The 21,254-nt window shown below is 42.0% G+C and overlaps 1 protein-coding gene across 5 annotated transcripts in view; it reads right to left on the bottom strand.

Annotated features, from left to right (window-relative positions):
* Window positions 1-21,254, bottom strand: part of IPO9 (importin 9) — a 38,828-nt gene that overhangs the window by 7,874 nt on the left and 9,700 nt on the right. For 2 of the 5 annotated variants that reach the window (XM_054181617.1, XM_054181620.1), the window contains exons 2-18: window positions 20,457-20,518; window positions 19,943-20,029; window positions 18,773-18,974; window positions 18,242-18,330; window positions 17,871-17,957; window positions 15,980-16,099; window positions 11,076-11,185; window positions 9,575-9,624; window positions 8,918-9,069; window positions 7,725-7,823; window positions 7,479-7,585; window positions 6,461-6,600; window positions 4,012-4,171; window positions 2,836-3,062; window positions 2,474-2,622; window positions 1,414-1,542; window positions 315-590 (exon numbers count right to left, since the gene is read on the bottom strand). In XM_054181617.1, coding sequence (XP_054037592.1) covers window positions 315-590; window positions 1,414-1,542; window positions 2,474-2,622; window positions 2,836-3,062; window positions 4,012-4,171; window positions 6,461-6,600; window positions 7,479-7,585; window positions 7,725-7,823; window positions 8,918-9,069; window positions 9,575-9,624; window positions 11,076-11,185; window positions 15,980-16,099; window positions 17,871-17,957; window positions 18,242-18,330; window positions 18,773-18,833 — 1,956 coding nt within the window. In that variant the 5' untranslated portion in view covers window positions 18,834-18,974; window positions 19,943-20,029; window positions 20,457-20,518. Of the gene's footprint in view, window positions 1-314; window positions 591-1,413; window positions 1,543-2,473; window positions 2,623-2,835; window positions 3,063-4,011; window positions 4,172-6,460; window positions 6,601-7,478; window positions 7,586-7,724; window positions 7,824-8,917; window positions 9,070-9,574; window positions 9,625-11,075; window positions 11,186-15,979; window positions 16,100-17,488; window positions 17,803-17,870; window positions 17,958-18,241; window positions 18,331-18,772; window positions 18,975-19,942; window positions 20,030-20,456; window positions 20,519-21,254 lie in introns of those variants that run through there. The other 3 variants (XM_054181619.1, XM_054181618.1, XM_054181621.1) reach the window with 3 other exon arrangements.

The following is a 21,254-nucleotide window of genomic DNA, read 5'->3' as shown; positions in this document are numbered from 1 at the left end:
CTGCCTTTGCCACAACATTCATACTTGGGCAGTTCTTGTCCCCTCCTAAAGGTTCACTGCTTGCACCATAAGGTCATGAGGGACTATTTAAGATGCGTTAAAGCTTACTCACAAGAATCTGGCTTACTCTGTAATCCGGGCAACTCCGTATGAACAGAGCAGGCATTCTCCTGACTACTTCAGGAGGATATGCAGAACCTCCAATTGCACTAGCGATAAATAATCAGGCACACAATTAAAAAAAAACAAAACCCACACAATAATTTCTTTTCCTTACACTTCTACTTATTCTCCTGGGTGCCCAGCCTGCTCACCTGCATTACACTGAGCGTCTCCGCTTGTTGCATTTTGCTCAGGATAGCTCTCAGGATCTGGTCCAGATTCTCTCCCAGCTCACTTCCTGCTTTCGAAATTAAAGTGGAGACGAGCCTGCCCACAAAGGCAGCGGTGAATTCTGAGGTCCTTGGATCTAAAAGCTGGCTCACCACCTGCATCACATACCACAGTCCATTGTGGCCTTGCTCATCATGCCATTGTGCGATTTGCTCCAGCGCCACTGAGACATATGCACGCAGACACTCACCACCATTCTAAATGAGAAAATTATCACGTTAGAATTTCCCTTTCTAGGTAAGGGACGAAGGAGGCGTGGGAAGACATCTCCTGTCAGCACTCAAGAGAGACCCTTAACCAAGATGAAAGCAATGAGCAAACTGGTGGCATCTGGAAAAGATCCAAGCTGTCTAATGTGAAGTAAAATGAGTGCCTAAATTTAAAAATAACTTCTTTGGACTTCAATTCATTATCAAGTACAAAACTCTTCACTGCCCAGGCAGCTCTCAAGAGGATCGTCTACTAAATACAAAGAAAACCTGAAGTAGCTGCAGTTTTGTACCAGTCTTGTTACCCAGAGAAATTCCAAGAGATTCTAACAAGCAAGAGATGAAAACAGCAAAGTTTGCCCTTCCCACCTAAATGAGTACAGGAGAAAACTGCTAGGAGGAGGAGGAGGTCTAGGAGGTCTTCTACACAGGACATCTATTGCTCCCCTATGGCCGAGCAATGTGCCTGAGGAGTCTCTGCCATTCCTAGGTGTGATAAAAGTTATTAGGGGGAAGAAAAGTTTTTTCATTTGGGTTTTGGTTGGTTGTTTTTTTCACGTGCTCCAGAGCCCCAAAAATAGAAAAAAGGTCAAGTCTGCTGCTTTACTCACTTTAGTCCTCCAAATTCAGGAATGATTAGTGAAAGTCATTGCAGGCCCTTGAAGAGCAGTACTTTCATGATAAACTGGAGGTGGCAGAGACTCCTGAGGAGGTGCCTGGGCTCCCTTAAAGACTGTGTGACCTATCTTACTTGGTCACCTCTCTTGGACTTGCATAGCCCTGCAATCCTCACCACTCCCCACAGCGTTACCTGCATAGTGGCATTGTCATCTGTGTTCAGGCTGCACTGAGCCACTGCAGGGAATGCTTGGCAGATCAGGAGCTGGGACAGAGGAGGTTTTGTATTCCTCACAACTGTGGTCAATATATCAATAGAGGTCTGAAAGGGACACAAAAAGCAGCACTGTTACAGCAGCAGCCATAGTACACTAAGTCAGCATTACCCACCACCACTGCAAGCACCAAAGGCATAAACCAGAGGGATGTGAGCCAGCACTATGATCACATCCTGATTTTACAGTCTAGAATATTTTTTTAAAACGGAGAACCCTGGAGTCACGCACTCACAGCATCATTGTATTTGACACAGACATACGGTGCGTGCTGCAAAAGTTCCCAAGGCAGTTCAAACATTAAAAGCAGCACAACCACTTAAATACAGCAAACAGTTTCATGATACCGATTAGCATGTATCAGGGTACAGCCAGAGAACTGTTCTAATTGACTTGTTCCATTTTGTTTATATCGATTTAAATTTACTCTAATTACCCATGACTGATTGTTACAGTCAGACCAATCAATAGGCAGATTATAAGCATATTGATAAAGATGTTTATAGACTTAAATCCATACAATCATTCTACATAGTCAATGCTTAATTTTTTGTAAGCTGACTTTTTATAGAAAGGATAAACCTGTATAATTTATCTCCAGCAATTTATACATATGTGACATACAAAGCAGAAAAAGCCTTAGAGAAAAGTGCAAGGACTAGTCACATACCCTGCTGGAGAATATTCCACCAAAAAGAGGAGACTCTTACTGGTGAAAGATTGCTATGTCAAAGCAAAACAACTAAGGATACACTGCAGAGCCTGAAGAAGGCCAGAGGGGCAATTAAATTTAACTTTGGAAGCATGTGCCCCCCACACGCAGTTTGCCTCCTCTCCACAGAGAAACTTCTACCAATGATCGAAGTCATTGTTCCATTGTTTAAAAACAACGTTCTATTCTTTGCAGACCAGCCGTCCTATACATTAAAGAACAGGGAATCATCTCCAGCTACGACCAAGTACCACTGTAGCACTTACTGCACAAAGCCCTGCTGGGATCTTGTCAGCAGGGGCCTGCATGATGCTGACAAGAGTTGGTATTAGCCTCATCTGCATTGGACCCTGGCAGGCTTCTATCTGAGCTAGCTCCTTAAAGATATCTTGGGCAAGAGAAGCAACAACTGGATCTGGAGAGAGAAAGCACCATTTACTAAAACATACTAACAAACACATCTCAATTTTTGCTACCACGATTTCGAATAGGCAAAGCAGCAAGTTTCCCTTCTAGCTTTACCATTTAATGAATCGATGTTCATTCAAGTTATCATTTATTAAGTTTTCAGCAGCAGCATTCAGTAGCGAAACCAACCGTACTTTGAGAATGTAACTCGAATGCATACCATTACTGTACTTCAGAAATATCGCAATCGTGAAGGGGCAGATTTTGTTCTCCACACTTGCTGTAAATGCTGGGTCCACCGTACAGACAATGCACAGCGTCTCCATCACAAGGTTTAGGACCTCCGAACTGAACTGAGTTGCCAAGTGGATCAGTCCATCAAGGATGCTAGGAAGGAAAGGCTGCAACACATGGGTGCTCTCGGAGATCTTCAGCTGGTCACAGTAGCTAGACAAGAAATTTGTGACATAAAAATACATATCGAATATATGAAAGTGATTTATAAGTTTAATACTAGACGACATATAAGGGGTTATTTCACCCCACCTATTCTTCTTCCTTAATTTCACTCCTCTAGGACTTCTCCCCACCAGTCTACTATTATTCCTTGATGGCAGCTATCGTTCCTCCTCATTTCACCCACAATGGTTCACAGAAGCAGAGTTGATCCAAGTGATGTTAAAAGCTTCCACCACATTTTAGACAGAATTCTCTCTTAAGAACTGCCCATCGATGGAGAAAATAATCCTTGAGGGAAAAAAATAGTCTGAGAGAGAGACTCGCTGCTTACAATGTCTTTAATCACTATGTTCTAAAAGTGAGCTAGGGAAGAAAAAAACAATTTCAGGAAAAGCTAAGTTTAAGTCTCTGCCTTTATTATCATTTCAGAACAAACATAAGACCAAGGTGATTCTGGGGGGTGGAGAAGAGTAGTTGTTTTGCATGTTTTTTGTGTGTGTGTTTATTTCACATTAGGATCAATACAGCAGGATCTTCTTGCAACTTATTTACAAAAACACGATGCCAACACCCACCCACCCCACCCCAAAACATTCCTTATTGCTGTGATTTGTTCCACAAGCCGGAATTATGTCCTTCAGCCACCTTTGTGACTTAATAGGAATAATCCTGGTTTCATTTTTACGCTTTCCATCACTACCTAGTTCTGCTTCTCTTTGGGACTGTATCAATTATAACACTTTATTGTAGCCAACCTTGAACCTCAATTTCATATTCCTCATTAGAGTTAATCTATTTTGAACCTGTTTGCTTACAGTTTTTAACTTGACATCTATTTTATTCAAAGCAAATACTATGCAGTCTATACAGACAGTTTTGCAAGTGTAATTTATACCACCCATCCCTGGAGCTTTGGAATATCTTGGGGTTTACTTACCCCCAGATAGCTCTGACTGCAGAGATTCGGACAGAAGGAGGTTGGGTTTCATGCAGACCACTGACAGTAGCCTGCAAGAACTGCTGGATTAGTTCCGGAGACATAGCCACTGTAAAACGGCTGGCGGCCCACAGAGCACGACCCAGGAGAAAAGGAGACACTGAAACAAAACAAAAAACCCCAGGGGTTTTAGAGTGCGCCTTATGAGTTTGAAATTACGGCTGCTTCCATCCATTATTCCAAAATTTTGTCATCCCTGTAGTAAAACGGTAAGATCGGTATGCAGGCATACAAGGAATTTTTACCGATGGGCAGAATCTAGTTTATTTTCTTAGGTATTTAAAAAAATATTTTCTCATTCCTTTAAAACAAACTTCTTCCCTCAACTAGTTACACTTGAATTTGTTCATCAATACAGCAATACATGCTTTAGTGATCATCAGAACAAAAGGAAAGGAACAGAACGAAGCCTTTTTCAGTAATTCCTATTCTTCTAACTCAATGTTCTGTCCCCAACAGCAGCAAATAGCAGAAGCTTAGGGGGAAGAATTAGAGAAACAGCACCTATACAGGGATCTTCTACAGATTACTTTTCTGCTTTCCAGCCATCACCTTGTAATTACAGAAGATAAGGTTCAACAGCACCAGACAGACAGTGACTACTCGTTATCTACTCACCTGTTTACACTTCTCAAGGTATGAGGTATCTTTATGGCACTTAACCCTTCTGCCTTTTCAGGCTAAAAGTATCCTTATCTATTTAGGCTATCCTCAAACAGATAATGCTCTTTATCTCTCAGCACCTTTACTGCCATTATTTATACTCCTGCAAGTATTAATTTTAAGATGAGGACATAAAAAACTCCATGCAAGATGTATAGCAAGAGAACAAGCTTTGTGTTTTAGCAAGTATCATAAAAAGCAAGATACCTTTGTCTTATTACCATTACTGAGCATTAAATGGACATCCTTTGAGAACTATCTATATAATGACTCCAGGAGCTCTTTCTAGAGCACAATAGCATTTACAGCCCAATACCACATATGTAAATGCATGTAAATATATGTAAATAGCTGAGGTTGGGCGTGTTCATTTTGTGTGGGGTCTTTTTGTGTTTTTTTTTTTTTAAACACGCATTGCACACTATGCACTTTGCACACTACTACTTCATTCAAAATTAACTCAAAAAAACCCCCTTCTTTGTAATAGGCAATAGAAATGTTTCTTTGACGAAAGCATCCAGCAATTTTTTTTCTGCACTGACACAACTTAATGTGAACTCATCAACAATGCTCATATTGGCTTAAACATCTCAAATTTTAATTATTTCCAAGAACTTTTGAGGTTTGACTTTTACTAACTCTTTGACTTTCTTGCACACTGATAGAATCATAGAATTGTTTAGGTTGGAAGGGACCTTTCAGATCATTGAGTCCAACCGTTAACCTAACACTGCCAAACCCACCACTAACCCGTGTCCCTCAGCACCACGTCTACCCGTCTTTTAAATACCTCCAGGGATGGCAATTCCACCACTTCCGTGGGCAGCCTGTTCAATGCTTGACAACCCTTTCGGTGTAGAAAATCCTCCTAATATCTGGTCTAAACCTCCCCTGGAACAACTTGAGGCCACTTCCTCTTGTCCTATCGCCTGTTCCTTGGGAGAAGAGACAGACTCCCACCTGGCTATCCCCTCCTTTCAGGGAGCTGTGGAGAGCGAGAAGGTCTCCCCTCAGCCTTCTTTTCTCCAGACTGAACAACCCCAGCTCCCTCAGATGCTCCTCGTAAGACTTGTGCTCCAGACCCTCACCAGCTCCACTGCCCTTCTCTGGACTCACTCCAGAATCTTAATGTCTTTCCTGTAGCGAGGGGCCCAAAACTGAACACGGTATTCGCGGTGGGACCTTACCAGTGCCGAGCACAGGGGGGATGCACGATAACACAGTAAGCAGAAGCCTGCAGAGTTCCCAATAACAGGATTCCACTCAGCTAAGAGTATTATTTGAACTCATGTGCTACAACTAGCATCAGCCTTAGTGCAAAAAAAAGACGGGATGGTACGGTGCTGCAGGAATTCTGAAGCCTGTTAAACACTGCTGGTGCCTTTCCCAGAAGCAGATACAAGACAACAGAGCAGCTCTTTTCCACCAAGTTCCCCAAGCAATGGTCCTTCCATCTCCAAGCCCTACAGGCTCAAGCACCCAGCCAACAGTAAGTTTCAACTGAAAGCATAGTGTCCCACATTTAAAAGCCTTGTATTAGACCTGGTAGCACATGTGAACTTGCAAGATAAGATTTACACCCTTTCACATGCACAATGTGGCACAACTGCATTTCACACCACCACACGCATACAGCAACCTGACACATCAGACACTTTTGTTTGTAAGAGATTTCCAAGGCCTGTCACTCAGCAGTAACTCTGAGTAATGCCAAGGCCCAACGTACCTGAAAGGTTGAGGTCTGCAAGAACAACATTTGTCAGGAAGCCATGCATATCAAAATGGATTCTACCATTCTTCACACTGTCTGTAATAATAGACTTCACAGAGCCCAGGGCCAGCATACAAGCTTCGTGTATTTTCCACCTGCAAAAGAATTCAGATGCCTTTAGATTTTTCCACCACCATTACCTCAATAAATAAATAAAAACTCTGAAGTGAAACCATTACAATTTTTTGGTCTATCTATTTTCTTGATCCCAAAGCAGAGAATTTAGAAAGGCTCTGCAATAAATGAACATTTGCAAAACTCTGCAAGCTGGGGGCTTGGAAACTCACCCAGGATAGCAGCATTCTCCATTACTTTCCAAAATACCTGTTGAATAACTGTTGCTTCGTGAACCAATTTTGTTCCCATAATAAAAAAAAAGAAATGAGACTTTTGTATGAAGGCTTCCATCTCCAGCTGTCCCTTGCTTGATTACTCTATGTGCAGAAGCACTGTGATACCCAGCCCATTAAAAGTCTAAATATGTCTTTTTTTGCATTAACGCATGTTAATTATGATAAAATAGGGTTACGGGCAAACACCACTTTTCCTTGGTTTTATTTGTGAAGCAAATAACCTACTTTAAAACTTACACAATTAAGGCAGACAAGGACTCCATGTCTGATTCCTCTGACGGTCAGTTGCTTCTCACTATAGAGGGTGGCTACTCTGACACTAATATTCAAAATAAGCACAAACACTAAACTAATGAACTGTAAAACCAAGAGAGAAGAGTTATGGAACAGCAACCAGGTACTCTTGCAGTTGAGCTCTCTCCTCCTACCCCCAAGCAACATTAAAAATTGCAATCTGGCTCCAGAACTGCTGTACTACTTTTTCCTCTTTCTCAAATTTCATCCTTGTCCACCAGCAGCAATGTCACACAAAAAAAAGTCATTAAATTGTCCTGTACCCAACGCTGCAAAAGAACTTGCCATTTGTATCAGCGTCATTCCCTGGTGCCCCATCTCCTTACCAGTGCTCAGCGCCATTGTTTTTAGCCTGCTCAGCTTCTTGTAAATGCCTTGTAGCTGCTGCAGCCAAAGCAGTTGCACTCTCATTCTGGAAATCAGCAGCCACAGCCTGTGCAGAAGGAAACGGTAACGCTTATTTGTATAGACTTTTCAAAGCTGGTCTTTTCTCCAAATGCCCTTCGAGAAGCTAGGTTTATTATCTGTTATTACTATTTTGGTTGCATCTTAATGTGGAACACATTTCATACCAGCAACAGATCCTGTGCAGCAATCCTCACTGTATAGGAAAAAGTATCATCATCTTCATCCTCCACAAACTGTTGTGGATTCGCAGTCCAAACTTTTATCTGAAACAGAAAGCAGACGAGAAGGATAGCGTGGATGAAGAATTCAGAACACCAAGGCTAAAAGGGAGCTTTTCTATTTCCGGTAATGTCAGTTTTGCAAAACGCAGAATTTTTCTCTGCCGTAAGAAGTTGCTGTTTTCGACTGACTTTTCTTATATTTTACTGGAGAAACCTTTGAAAAGAAGCAACCTTCTCTGTTCTGAGCTCATCTTGCTCTTCTGCTCCTCATTTGAGAGCAGAATTTGACATAACTAATGACTGGCCTGGAATCAATGCTACACAGTGTTATTTACAGATGAGGAATGGGAGAAGCAGATGAATCTTTAACACAGTGCCTGTTTTTATGCATGCCTACCTAAACAAGAGAAAAAGATCGTGTCTGTCAGGCTTGGGAGGCCAGAAGCCACGTAGAATTTCAGTACAAATTATTTCATACTACTACTGGCTATCCCCTTCAGCATGATAATCCTCACATTCACAGCATAAGCCTTCATGAAGGAACGAAGGAAGAAAGCTTCAGAGTGTTGGGGCTGTTCAGCCTGGAGAGGAGAAGGCTCCGGGGAGACCTTACTGCAGCCTTTCAATGTATAAAGGGAGCTTACAAGAAAGATGGAGAGAAACTTTTTACCAGGCCCTGTTGTGACAGAACAAGGGGCAATGGTTTTAATCTGAAAGAAGGCAGATTTAGGTTAGATGTATGGAAGAAACTCTTCACTATGAGGGTGGTGAGACACTGGAATACGTTGCCCAGACAAGCTGTGTCTGCCCCATCATTGAAAGTGTTCAAGGTCAAGCTGGATGAGGCTTTGAGCAACCTGATCTAGTGAAAGATGTCCCTGCTCATGGCAGGGGGTTGGACTAGATGATCTTTGAAGGTCCCTTCCAACCCAAACTATCCTATGATTCTGTGATTTGCTGCCCACGTTACACCATTTAGGAACATTTGGATGCTATTGCCCTAACTCCTGGCACAGCAAAGTGACAGAACAGCCTACTAGATTACAGCAGCTTCCATGCACTGCAACTCTTCCTAGGACATTTGTTGTTTTAATCTCTCATCTCATTTGCTTCCTCCACAAGACAAACGTGCTCACCTGCTCCTCTGTGATCTGCATATAAAGGAGGATGTAATAGATCAGCTCTGGCAAAGCCTTCTTCACGGTGCTTTTAAATTTATTGTTTTCCAACAAGGCATGAACAAATTCAAATATGCTGAACACTAGGTTTTCAAAGCCCAATACTTCACCTGAACAAAGAAGTGGGGAAAAAACAAAAGTACATGACTGAATATGCTAACATACAGAAAGGTATAAATGGGTGTCAAATATAATTACAAACGGATAGCTTGTCTGACGAGATAATGTTTATTCTTACTCTTGGACTAGTAAGGGCAGCAGCCACCCCTGGAGGATGTCTGACTTCATCACTTTCTGCTCTCTTCCCACCTCACCGCTCATGCCTCATTAAAAGTGATCAAGCTCAACCTAAAACCTGTTTGGTTTTCTTTTGTCCTATTATTTTTACCGCAAAATTGTTGCGGTCCTTGAGTCATTAGAAAACTCAAATTATGCAGCTTCATTGATCAACATCACACGTAACTTGCAAAGAAGTGATGGACACTGTTCTAACACCATAACTGTACCTTTAAGCACGATCTCCTACGGTGTTTCAGTCTCTTCACAACAATAATACTAGGGAAGTCCATTCCTCCTCAAAAGGGAAGGCAAAAGTGCAGCTTAACAAGTTCTTACCATCAGAATCCACAGGGTCCTCCACCTCTTCTGTGTAATTTACTTCTGTTCTCACATAAGTGGATGGAGTTAAGTAAATAAGCATGTTTCTAAAGAACTACATCTATTTAGGAATTAATCTGTACCTATCTTAAATTTCATGATAACTACGAAAGTTTTCTTTCTTAAAAAAAAAATCTTTGACTTTATGCACAGTCCTGTATTTCAGGGAGAAGACAAGCCCCAGAGCTCCTGGTTTTGTCCATTGCCCCATTTCAAACATCACTTCCACAGACCACTTCCACACCACTTTAGTACATCATATAGGTCATTTGATTCATTTAAACCAAATCCTCCAAGGTAAACCAAAACTTCATTTACATTAAAACATTACAAGAACGGAATCACTCAGGCTCAACTCTTTCCAGGGAACAACGAGCCAATTCAATACTTCACTGCTGCCAAAGGGTGAGGAGCCACCCCATGACCCCATGTGCTACCTTAGGTTGGCCCTGCGCCTCGCCAGACCTCTCCACTGCCCCACACCCTGGGAAGTGGCAGAAAACTAACCCGGGGGTGGGAAGGAAGGAGCTTTGTTTGGGGATGGCTAATTGAAGGTCCAACAAACACCAGAGCAAACACAAGAGAAGGAAGGACAAGACTCTCTCCTTTTGCAAACAAAAACCTATTTTGTCAGCTCAGCTGCCAGCAGGACTGCAGCAGGAGTCAGGCCAGGAGAGGGAGAAATACACCATCAAAAATTTAACAAACAGCTCCTTGTATTTTAACAGGTGTCTAAAAAAATGCAAAAAGAACCAGCTGACCTTGAAACTAGACAGCCTCTACTTGCTCCAGGACTAAGGCTATGATTCTGTGCTTCTACTTCTATGGACTCCCTGACCATTTTCACTCTACAAGAGCCTATCACCCAATATACAGCGGGATTCTGAAACACGAGACTATGCAAGCAGCTTTGATATAAAAAGGTCTAGATCTAAGATCTCTAGGAAAACAGTCATTCTTATTAAATTAGGGAGGAAAAGCTCAGTCAACCCTTATGCTATTATCACACCACAGTGTGCAATTCTGGTGTTTATACTCAAAATTCAGAAAAAGCAACAACAAGGCTCAGTATTCTACAATTACTGTCTTATTATAAAAGGCTAAAAAAGCAAGTTTCAGGTTAACAATATGGAAATATTTGACTTGTCAGTTTGCAAGTACTGGGAAAACTACCAACGGAACACCTCTAATGTGGCTGATCGTGAAGAAATGACTGTTATAAAATTCAAAAGGCAAATCAACTCCAGCAGCAAGTGTAACCAGCCATTAGTACTGCTGTAGCAAGGGATACTGTAGATTTTCCTTTACCTGAAGTCTTCACACCTACACCATAGATGCCTATATTTTGTCTGTTAATGGCGGACTACTCCATGTCCCGTGCTCTTCAGCTGTGTTCAGGTCACTACTGTGTACGAGACAGAGTTTGTCTTGTTCTATTCTGGTTAAAACCATTCACTACAAAGGATATAAGGCGGCACTTTCTGTAAGGGTATTCCAGACAATGGGCAGGATCTGCTGCATTGACGAAACCATGTGCTTTGGATAGTTTTTCACAAGTGCTGTCACAGCCTGGAACAAAAAAGAATATCAATCAGAAGGAAAACCAAGAAAACCATCATCAAACACTCAAATCATGGTCTGCTGTTTCATTACAAATTGAGATAATCCAATGTTTTCTTGCCACTAAGGTCTCCTCCTCTCCCTCCTGACCAGGCAGTCCCCTCACTTGCATGAACTCTGACAAACAGGCCCCTCTTCATATTTGCTCTTTTGCAGGGAAACAAAGGGATAACATGAGGTGTACAACTCTGGAAACGAAGACAATGCAATAATTTGATGGAAAGGCACAGACTCTGATCAGAAGCACATCACTGCGCAGCACTGTCTGGATACAATTACCACCTGGAAGCTATCTTGTCCCAGACAATGAACTCTAATATCAAGTAAAACCAGATCACAGCCTATTTCCCACACTCCTACACATGCAAACAATCTGTTTGCGCATGCAGGGAATAGTTGCAGATGGAAACACCCACCCAGATCAATCCTCTCATCCATTTCAGCTGCAGACATAGGCAGTTGTGCCAGCCCGACGCAGGGGCTGTTTTGGGAGCAGCTCAACAGCTCTACAGCACACTGTGACTGGGGTTTCATGAAGCCAATTACCCTGATTTAGGGGAGTCCTTTCACTGATGCTTGCCAAGAAGCTTTTGGGATCCTCCAGAAGTCAGAGAACTCACTCCACCTAACAGACACTGTTCTCCCCCCACAGGGGCACAGCTCCAGTTATTTTATATTGGGTACAGAAGAGCCCCTCAAACTGCCCAACTGGCAGCCTCTGCAAGACATACGGGTCTGAGTTTGCTTCGACTTATCCAATACTAAACTGAACAGTTTGTCCGGTTTGTTTGGTTGCAGCATTGGGTACATTAATAGAAATAAAAAAAGAATAATTAAACAGAATTCTAATATCTGTATTGTGGCCACTGTGTCTGTCAAGAGTGGACAGACAGAAATAATCCAGATACGTAAGTTTGAGAACGAGTCTAGGAGGCAATAGAAGCATTACAGAAACAATCTGCTGACAAAAAACAGCCTCTGGAGGAAAAAAAAGAGTTTATGCAGGTGCTGGCAAAGAATCTGAACCTGATCTGCAGGACTGCTGCAAACTCAATGCCCTGACTATGGCCGCAGTAGCATCTAATGGGACTTGTTCCATATGCCACCACTTATGAACACCATGCAAGTTTTTCTAAGCTACACACCAAGACACTCTTGCAGGAAGCACTGCTGGAGCGGTACGAGAGTTTTTCAGTTGAATAGCTCTGCAGTTCTAACAACAGAAGGCTGCATTTGCAAGTTCACCACCTTCCCGCAGTGCAAGTCATTAAAAAAGAGCACTCTCTCCTGTCAAGTGTTGTATTTCAACCCCTGGCCTTTCATTCTGACAAATCCCACCGCTTGTTTGAGCTAGAACTGCTTTACAGATCTCTTCCTCTGCCAACCCCCACATACTGCTCCACCACCTATTTAATCCTCCAAGAAAATCCTTATCCATCTCTCTTCAGAGCAAAGTCAAGCTGCTCCCCAAGAAGGACATTTAATGGCCAAGCCAGGTGACAACCAACCGTACCCGCACTTGCAGCCTGAGTCACCGCACAGACACACCGAAATCACCACTGGGGGAGTGACACAACAGCTCCTGAGTCCCTTCCAGCTATTGCAGAAGCAAACATCCAACCACATCTCCACTAGTTGCTCAGCATCTGCTTATACAGTCACTCTGTATTAAAGCCTTTTCTTGCTTCACATCCTTCTCTGTCTAAAGACACAAGTAGAAACCCCCAAATTTGTGGATAAAAATCTTAAGAAATATGCTAGCCATCAGCAGGAGAGCATGTTAAAGCTAAATGTTCAGTAACAGTGCAGCAGGTGCAGGTTATAAACTTTGCTCATAAACTTAGGAAATTTGATGCCAAGACACAGTTACCACCTTGTTTTTCATTGAAGTACAAAGAGTAGGAGTAATTATTTAGTAACTAATTATTTGTTCCCAAACCAAAAAAATATAAGCATAACTTTTCTGACCCACCTAATATACAGGTGTCGAAAGAGCAGATTTTAAGCATAAGTGAAGAAGCTCTACAGCAAGGTTATAAGATGCTTTAGGCTGTTGGTTAATTGGTGTTCTTATATAGTTACTGCATACTAAGTACATTGTATTTGTATTCCCTTGTTATGAAGTTTGCCTTAACCCTGTTACCTGTCATGTTTAATCATTCTGTTTCTCTCAAAACAATCGATAGTGGCACGTTCAACAACAATGTTGGAATTGGGATTCAAGAATCATTTGTTGCAGCTCGTTCAGAGAGATCAATTTAATTCATGCTAAACTATCAAACAACAAAACAATGAATTGCACTACTGGTATTTTGTTCTAGTCCTCATGGGGTTTTTTTGTTGTGGCCAAACCTGCCATCTCCTCCACGGGTTGTAGGCACTGACTTTCCTGCTGATAATTGCTTCTAAACTCCTAACTACACTCAGGAAGATTGGGGACAAATTAACAATCAGTGGTTTGCCATGATGTGATCCAACCTACTTACTTTCTTAAACAGGATAACTGTCCTAGAGGATCAGGCAGACGCGTACGCTTCAGTATTATTTGTTAAAGATTTTGACGCTGTCCTGCATAAAGTTCTTATATGGAAAGCAAGACATTTTAGGTCAGGGCTGCCTCTGGTTTCCACCAAGAACTCCACAAACCTTGGAGTGCAAAGCTCTCAAGAGACAGGGAAGGAAAAAAAAAATCTTCCTGTCATTTGCTGCACAGCACTTCATTAAGGAAAAAAACATAGGACTGAGTTCGCATCTGGTTGAAAACGTACTACAAAAGAAAGTCTCAATTCCCTCCTCCATTGCATCAGTATTTCAAGGGGTTCCTGTAATGATCTCATCTGTAGAGCTGGCTTAACTAATCCCTTGAGGTCTCTTACTTCTGCATTACAATGACTATAAAATCCACTTTTCTGGAAGGGAAGGCAATTTACGGGTCTTTCACCCGAATCCCTTTTCCCTTAGAAAATTGGTATCATCAGCTCAGAAGCCCTAAGTGACAAAATCATGAATTGCCCTGAGTCAACAACCAGAAAACTCATCTCTCCACAAAAAGCCTCCTACAAACCACTTGCCAGCAGCAGATCTCCTAAATTTACTGTTTAAATCTATACTGATTTTCTGCTGCCATCAATGCCACCCAACATACAATGGTGTATTCAGACCGAAATCCTTTCTTGTATTGCACCCACCTAGCAGTGGCCAAAAGCAGATGCCCACACACAATTAAGGAACAGAGAAAGAACATGATGACATTTCCTCAAATACTCTCCCAGCCTGTCACATCTTTCAAGAGACTACTGCTGTATATCAGTGCGGACATACAAGTACAAACAGCTCCAATTCCAGTAAGCGCTGTTATGTAAATAACAAAAAAGGCTACAGAATGCATGAACGGAACAAGAACAGAAGAACTGGTCTATGGTTAGAGAGAAACTATCAATTACAACTGCTTTCCGTGTAGACTGAAAACTACTTCTACTCATTAAACATCCCAATGTATGCATCTGGAATCAGATTCAGCCATTCTTGAGCTGCAGTCTGTGCAGATCGAGATTACACCCTGCAGAGTATCCCAGAGCATCTCCTCTGTGTTAGCATTCCTATGTATTACTGTCCCAGGAATCCAGTGCACAGCCAATGGAAGGCAAAAACCAGCAGGAGACACTCTCTCAACAAAACCTGCCAACATCCTACCCCAAACTCCCTTCCATTTGGTGCTGCACAGTAAGAAACAAGCTCCTGCTGTTTCCAGTGTACGATACCTGCAGCCCCTTACTGAGAAGTGACGGGATGCCACAACCAGGGTAGTGCTGCCTCTAACAGCACTAAGCAAACGAGTTCCACAACACAGAACTCAGTAGTTGCTAGTTTGTATAATACAACAGCATCCTCCCAGCATTTATTTTCATGGCTCCAGTACAAAGCTGGTCATTATGAAAAACTTTTGATGCTTGTCTTCAATAACTCTTCTTTATTGTTTTCTTCAGGGAACGCAGCTGAATGGGCCTCAGCTGTCCATCTTCAGAAACCTGTACACTCTGACCCAAGTCTTGCTTACCCCAGCACGTGTGCAAGCAAATGAAAGATCTGGATTTGATTCTGCAACTTCTGCTTTTGAGCTTTCTTTTCTTTCCCATGTTGCAGGCAGCACATCCCAGAACTCCAGTGCTTTCCCAGCTGTTGAAGGGATCTCCATACCTACACTGGCACTCTTGTCCCCACGCACTGAGCTACGTGCACATAGAGCTCTGCAATCCAATCTTCTTTCTCCAGGAAACCAGGAGAATACAAAGACTTTCCATCTCTCTTCTGCAGATATCATTTAGCATTAAAGAGCAGGCAAATTCTAGAAAAGCACCTGCACATAATAAGCTTTTAAAACTTCATTGCAGCAGAATTCTGCAGCATCTTTAGAAAAGACAGGTATTTAACTACTGAGCGTGGTGTTCAAACAAGATACATCTAAGATGTCTTCAACCAGTGAATGACAAGGACAGATGGTGTTATGAATCGATCCCTGTGGATCATTTTATGAACAGATCCCTATGGATCTCATCATAGGTATCTTCAGTACAGGCAGAACAATTTATTTCCATGTATGGTGCTGGGAGCCAAAAACCTTCACTATTCATAATATGAGCAATACTAGGAGAGGTGACATGCACTCAAGTTTCTCTGTTTTCCAGCACATCTGACAGTGTATTGTTATTCGATTCTTTATTTAATCGGTCTGAAGTGACTTACCTTTAAGACTTCCATCTTAAAGCCGCTGTCTGATGTAGGTCCATCGGGTATTTGTAGGGCCTGAACAAAGGCCTCTGTGAACTGCTGCACCACAGGAAAAATCAGGACTTTGGCTGCACCCTGGTTACAATCGATGCAAGCAGAAGTGAATACTAGGTACAGAACACTCACATCTGACAAGTAAAGCACTAGAAACAATAGAAATTGTGCTCTCCTGCTACAAAACTGAAGTAAGACTCATGGCAACTAGAAAACAGTGCAAAGTCACATGAAATACTTCTTTCAGACACCACTTTGGCTCTCTCCTTATGCTGGGAACTAAGCTCAGCTGAATCCCACCCTTCAAAACTGCGCAGCAGAGACAGCTACAAAACACACACCTACAACTAATCACTTCAGCCTGTAAAGAGAGATCCAGATGATCCAGTCTGGAGAGTCTCCGGAGTAGCACACATCCTCCTAAAGAGGCACTTTCATTTGATTAGATGAATCATGCCCTGCATTCTACCACCCGCCCCCCTCCTCCTCAGGCTATAAAAGAAACCCGGGGTGATTACATCCCACACCAGCAATTAGACTGAGCCCTGCGGGTGACATTTATCTCCCTCCTGGGCCACCCTCCCCCAAACCAAACAAGCTCTTTGTGAGCCCAGTATCAACAACTGGCCTGAAGATTACCATCATTATTCTTCCCAGGAAAATGCAGTAATTATTTTTCCAGATGTCAAAGCACTCCATGAGCAGTACTTGTCACAGCAAGTAATACTGGATAAAAATAATTTTGTGGCGAATATTTCTCATAACTCCATAGCTAAGACAACAAAGTCATATGTTTAAATCAACTATGAAATAACACCTTAGCAATTTATAAAACGATTGCCTCTTTTTGTTTGGTTGGGGTTTTTTTTGGTTTTTATTTTTTTTGTTGTTTTTTTTTTAGGCCAATTTCAATAGAAAAAGTTTTGTATACAACGTAAAGGACACCTTCAGCCCTCCTCCAGAATAAGGCAGTGGGGAGCTACCACAATCTTTTGGATACTGGTACCAGCCGCGTAATATTATTGCATAAGTAACCTTGTCAGTGCAGAGTAGATATGGTGTAACTATCAGGACTTCCCAAAAGCCTGCGCTGAATTGCTCCCTGTGCAAACAGGGAGGAAACAGCAGATATAGCCACTCAGCAACAACCAGCCACTGGACTGAGTCACCCTTTCTTGTCTTCACCCCAAAAAAAGTTAAAAGGAACAATTTATAGTCTGGGGAGTGCTGGGAAACCAACTTGGCAAAGGCCATATAAGATGCAGATGTGCGCAGTGCTGGACAGGAGACTCATGTGTATAAAGCTGCTTAACTCCATAGTGTTTCTTTCTTAACAGCTATTCTTTTAACATTTGGTTTGGTTTCCACCACCCCTTTAGGAACAAAAGGCTAACATGCACACTAAAGCAACCGGTGATGTTCCTGGAGCTTATAACCAATGCCTCGCCCAAGGGCCAGAAAAATGCCCACCGTAACCCAGATGGCCAAGGCCTGGCAGTTTATCAGGACACACGGTTCACCTGGACACTGGAAGCCACAACAGTGTATCATTCCTTTGTTTGGAAATCCCTATCTCCTCCCCATGCCGACTGGCCTTTCTCTGAGCCGTTCCAGGCACGTCTGTTGGTAAGTTGCAAGTTAAACTTAATTATGGAAACCAAATCACAGTATCAAGGCCTGCATGTAAAGGAGGGAGTTAGCCACTTTACATGTCTTAAATTACACCCTCTTCCCCAGAATTACAGGTGACAGAATATATAATTCTCCAACGTTTCATTTTCATATTAATGATTATTTAGAACGTTGCTCGGTTTGAATTCAATATACGTTGTACGGGAAGTTAAACTCTTGCCTTTTCCAACTCCTCCATATTACAGATCATATGGGCACACGTGGTAAATATCTCCACCGCACGCGACCTTGTGCGAATACCATACACCTAAAAAAAAGTTTAAACAATAGCTCAGGAACACAAGATACTTATTTCCTTTACTTTTCTTTTAATTGTATTTATTTTTGGCTTTAACTTGATTCTCTTATTTTATCATTGGCTCCAACATTTCTGTTGAAACATAGCTGCCATCAAGTACCACATCATCAAGAAAATTCTTTAAGTCTAACTTATACTACAGTACAGCTTAATCATTAAATCTGGAGTTTCTCTGCTCCAAGAAACATTCCCACTAATGCCATTCAGTATCAACTTAACAGTGAAGATCATACCTCTGCCATTGTGAAAATTTTGTACATCTCTGGAAGAATAACGGGAGCAACAAGTGGCATCTGTGTGTCTGTCACTTCCCGGGTAAATTCTAGAAAGTGGAAAAAGAAGGGAAGTTCTTATAAGAAAACAAATTTGTAGGCAACAGCAACAACAGAATCTTTGGGAAACATTAAGCATACAGGAAACAGGTTGATTCGTACTTGACTAGACCACTGTCATCTGGCCTAGCCATGGCAATCCTTGAAGGCAAGCAGAAAAATACCATGCTAAAAACTGCAGGTATCTGGAAAACAGGGTGTTACAATTAAAGTTCCTTCTGAGCTATACACCTGTAGCACAGAACCTTCCCCCTCAGCTTTCATGACATCTACTGATCGTGCAATTCAACCGATTTGCATCACGCCCAGGAGAAGGGAAGCAGGAAATTCCAATTTCTTCAATTTAGAGTGAAAAGCGATAGGATACTAAGGTAAGGAAAAGCCTAAACCACTTCCTACATCAGCCTTGCCAAAGCTCTCGCATACACATACCTGTAAGTACTCTCATGGCTCCATGCACTGCATTCACATCTCCACTAACCAGCATCTCCATCAAGAGATTGAAGAGCTCGGGCCAGGCTTCAGGCCAGTCCCAGTGGGCTATAGCTGAAACTGCATAAGCCACGCTCGAGCGCACTTTGCTGATCGACTCTCTCAGCCCATTGGGTAGGAGCTCCCTAATAGCAACTTTTGCCTGTAGAGAATAACGTTATTTAGCAAAACAGATTCCCAGTCATGAAAGAATTTAATAAAATTTCTACAGCTATGACTGTACCCTGATATTGATTCAATATTGGTTTTACAAAATGAACACTCATGAGACAAACAAACCTTGCACGCTACACCCCGTAATTCTTTTATGGAAAAGTGCACAGTGTGTTTTAACGTAGCACTCTTCTCACACAGAACACTCGGCCAAGCATACAATAAAGAGCTCACAGCTGCAATTAGATAGGATGCGGATGTCTACATGGAAGACATCCAGCATTAGACAAGATAAATCCCAGCACCAGTGTCAGGGACTATGTTTGCTTTGGAAGATTTTAGTAAACAAGAACTAGTCACTCAACTGCGAAGGGATGGGAAAAAACAGCCAGCCCTTCTGGGGCATAATTCACAAGATCTATTTCAAGCAACTGTCTCTGGATGGGATGAATCATACCCTAGATGTGAAAGATGGTCCAGTCAACAGTCAAAGTGGCAAAGGGCTAGAATCTCCAGCCTTTTTAGCTGTTAGATACTCCTACTGAACAGATTTTTAGTGAAATCCAGCAGACCTTTAAACTGAAATTTGTCATGGGAAAATAGCCTTTAAGTTCAAAGCTGAAAAACACAAGATTTAGCAGATCTCTGAAAAAGAACTGCCAGAATCAGTATTTGTAAAACTTACACAGCAGCTTTCTTCTAGTCTTGCTCTTAGAGCTGTAGAACTACTATGGCTGAACTTTTCAGCCTACAGAAATTAGCCCAAGCTTCTCAAGTCCTGTGTTGTTTTAAGCAACTGAAAACAGATTTTCAAAGTGGAAAACGGCAGAAAACCTTAACTGAAGCTATTAATCCTCATAATACACACGAGCACTGGCACTTTTAAAACCACATACAAAATTAATATTCTTGATGGATAAAGTGCCTCAAAGTAGACAACATGAAACCAAATCTTACCCTTTCTGTGGTCTCTGGAGGTCTAAACTTTTCTGACTGAGAACACCAGTGAGTTTCCACATACTGTTTCAAAATGACAGACGCTAGCTGCATTAGAAGAGAGGTCAAGGATCAGCAAAAAAATCTTGCAACCACAGCAAGTGTCACCCCTGACCCATTTGCTCAGCCTCCCGTCCCACCATGCTGCTTCTAGAGGGGCAACAGGGCTTGCCAAAAATGCAAAAAATCTCTGCAAAACGGACAGAGAAAAGCTACCGCAGTACAAAGATGAACAGAGGGCCATCCATTGAGCAATGGATGCAATGCATTGAGTAAAAAGCACTATTTTCAAAAAGGTAAGTATATAACACCTGAATAATGTTGAAAGAGAAAATAATGACTCTAGAGAACTGTAAAAGAAAACAGAGAAGCAGTAATAGAAAGCTACCTCCAATTTTTCACCTGGAAACATGAGTCTTTTAAAGAACAAGGAAACAACCATCAAAATTCTTTCTACAGTTCCAGGCATGCTCACCTGACGGATGGCCAGAGCTCCCTGGGGATCTACAGTCAGTTCTGCTAAATGAACACCAAATTCTGCAAGAAAAAAAAGTCGGTATCATAACTTTTATTCCCACACACCAAAACTCATCAAGATTTTTGGAGAAAGACATCATACCAATTCAATGACTCATATGTGGGAAGGAGAAGACAATTCCAAAGCGTAGTTACTCAAATGAATCATGAGCATTAATTCTCCCTTATGCTCTCTGCACAAACTTCATTTATTTTCTCAGCATCTTATTTTTCTCTCGTGGGCAAAAAATTTTGCAACACAGGTTAAAAGCAAATGGTCTACAACTTGGAAAAAAAAAATAAATCTTATCTACAGTGTAACATCATTAGCAAAATTCCTACATGAGGGATGCGTGGATAAGATACAGGATGGAGTAAGACAGAAGACTGTCAGCCAGCAGCTCCTTTTCAGACAACTCGGGTTCATCCAGAGAGCGATTCGGAAATATCACTTCAGCCGTCCCAAAGCACACCCTAAGACCGCTCAGAACACACCAAGTGCCTTCCTGAGGCAAACCCTGCCCGAGCACACTGGCACCAGGAACTGCTGTACAATCATCCAGGCTGTGGGACCTCCTCCATCAAAAAAATTGTCAAAAAAAGCAAGAGCTTCCTTTAGTTGCCAAGCAAATTCTGTAACGAAGGCAAAATTAAAATGCTTGTACCAATTCTGTTGATGACTGAGCACAGGAAATAAACACCAGGAAGAGCAGCTGTTATTGTATGGTAAATCCACATGCCTCAATAAATTTGCTTA

The sequence above is a fragment of the Rissa tridactyla genome, chromosome 21 (assembly GCF_028500815.1).
Source record: "Rissa tridactyla isolate bRisTri1 chromosome 21, bRisTri1.patW.cur.20221130, whole genome shotgun sequence".
In the NCBI taxonomy this organism is placed as follows: domain Eukaryota; kingdom Metazoa; phylum Chordata; class Aves; order Charadriiformes; family Laridae; genus Rissa; species Rissa tridactyla.
Note: the sequence above shows the minus strand (reverse complement) of the source record. Positions and strands in the feature narration are given on the sequence as shown.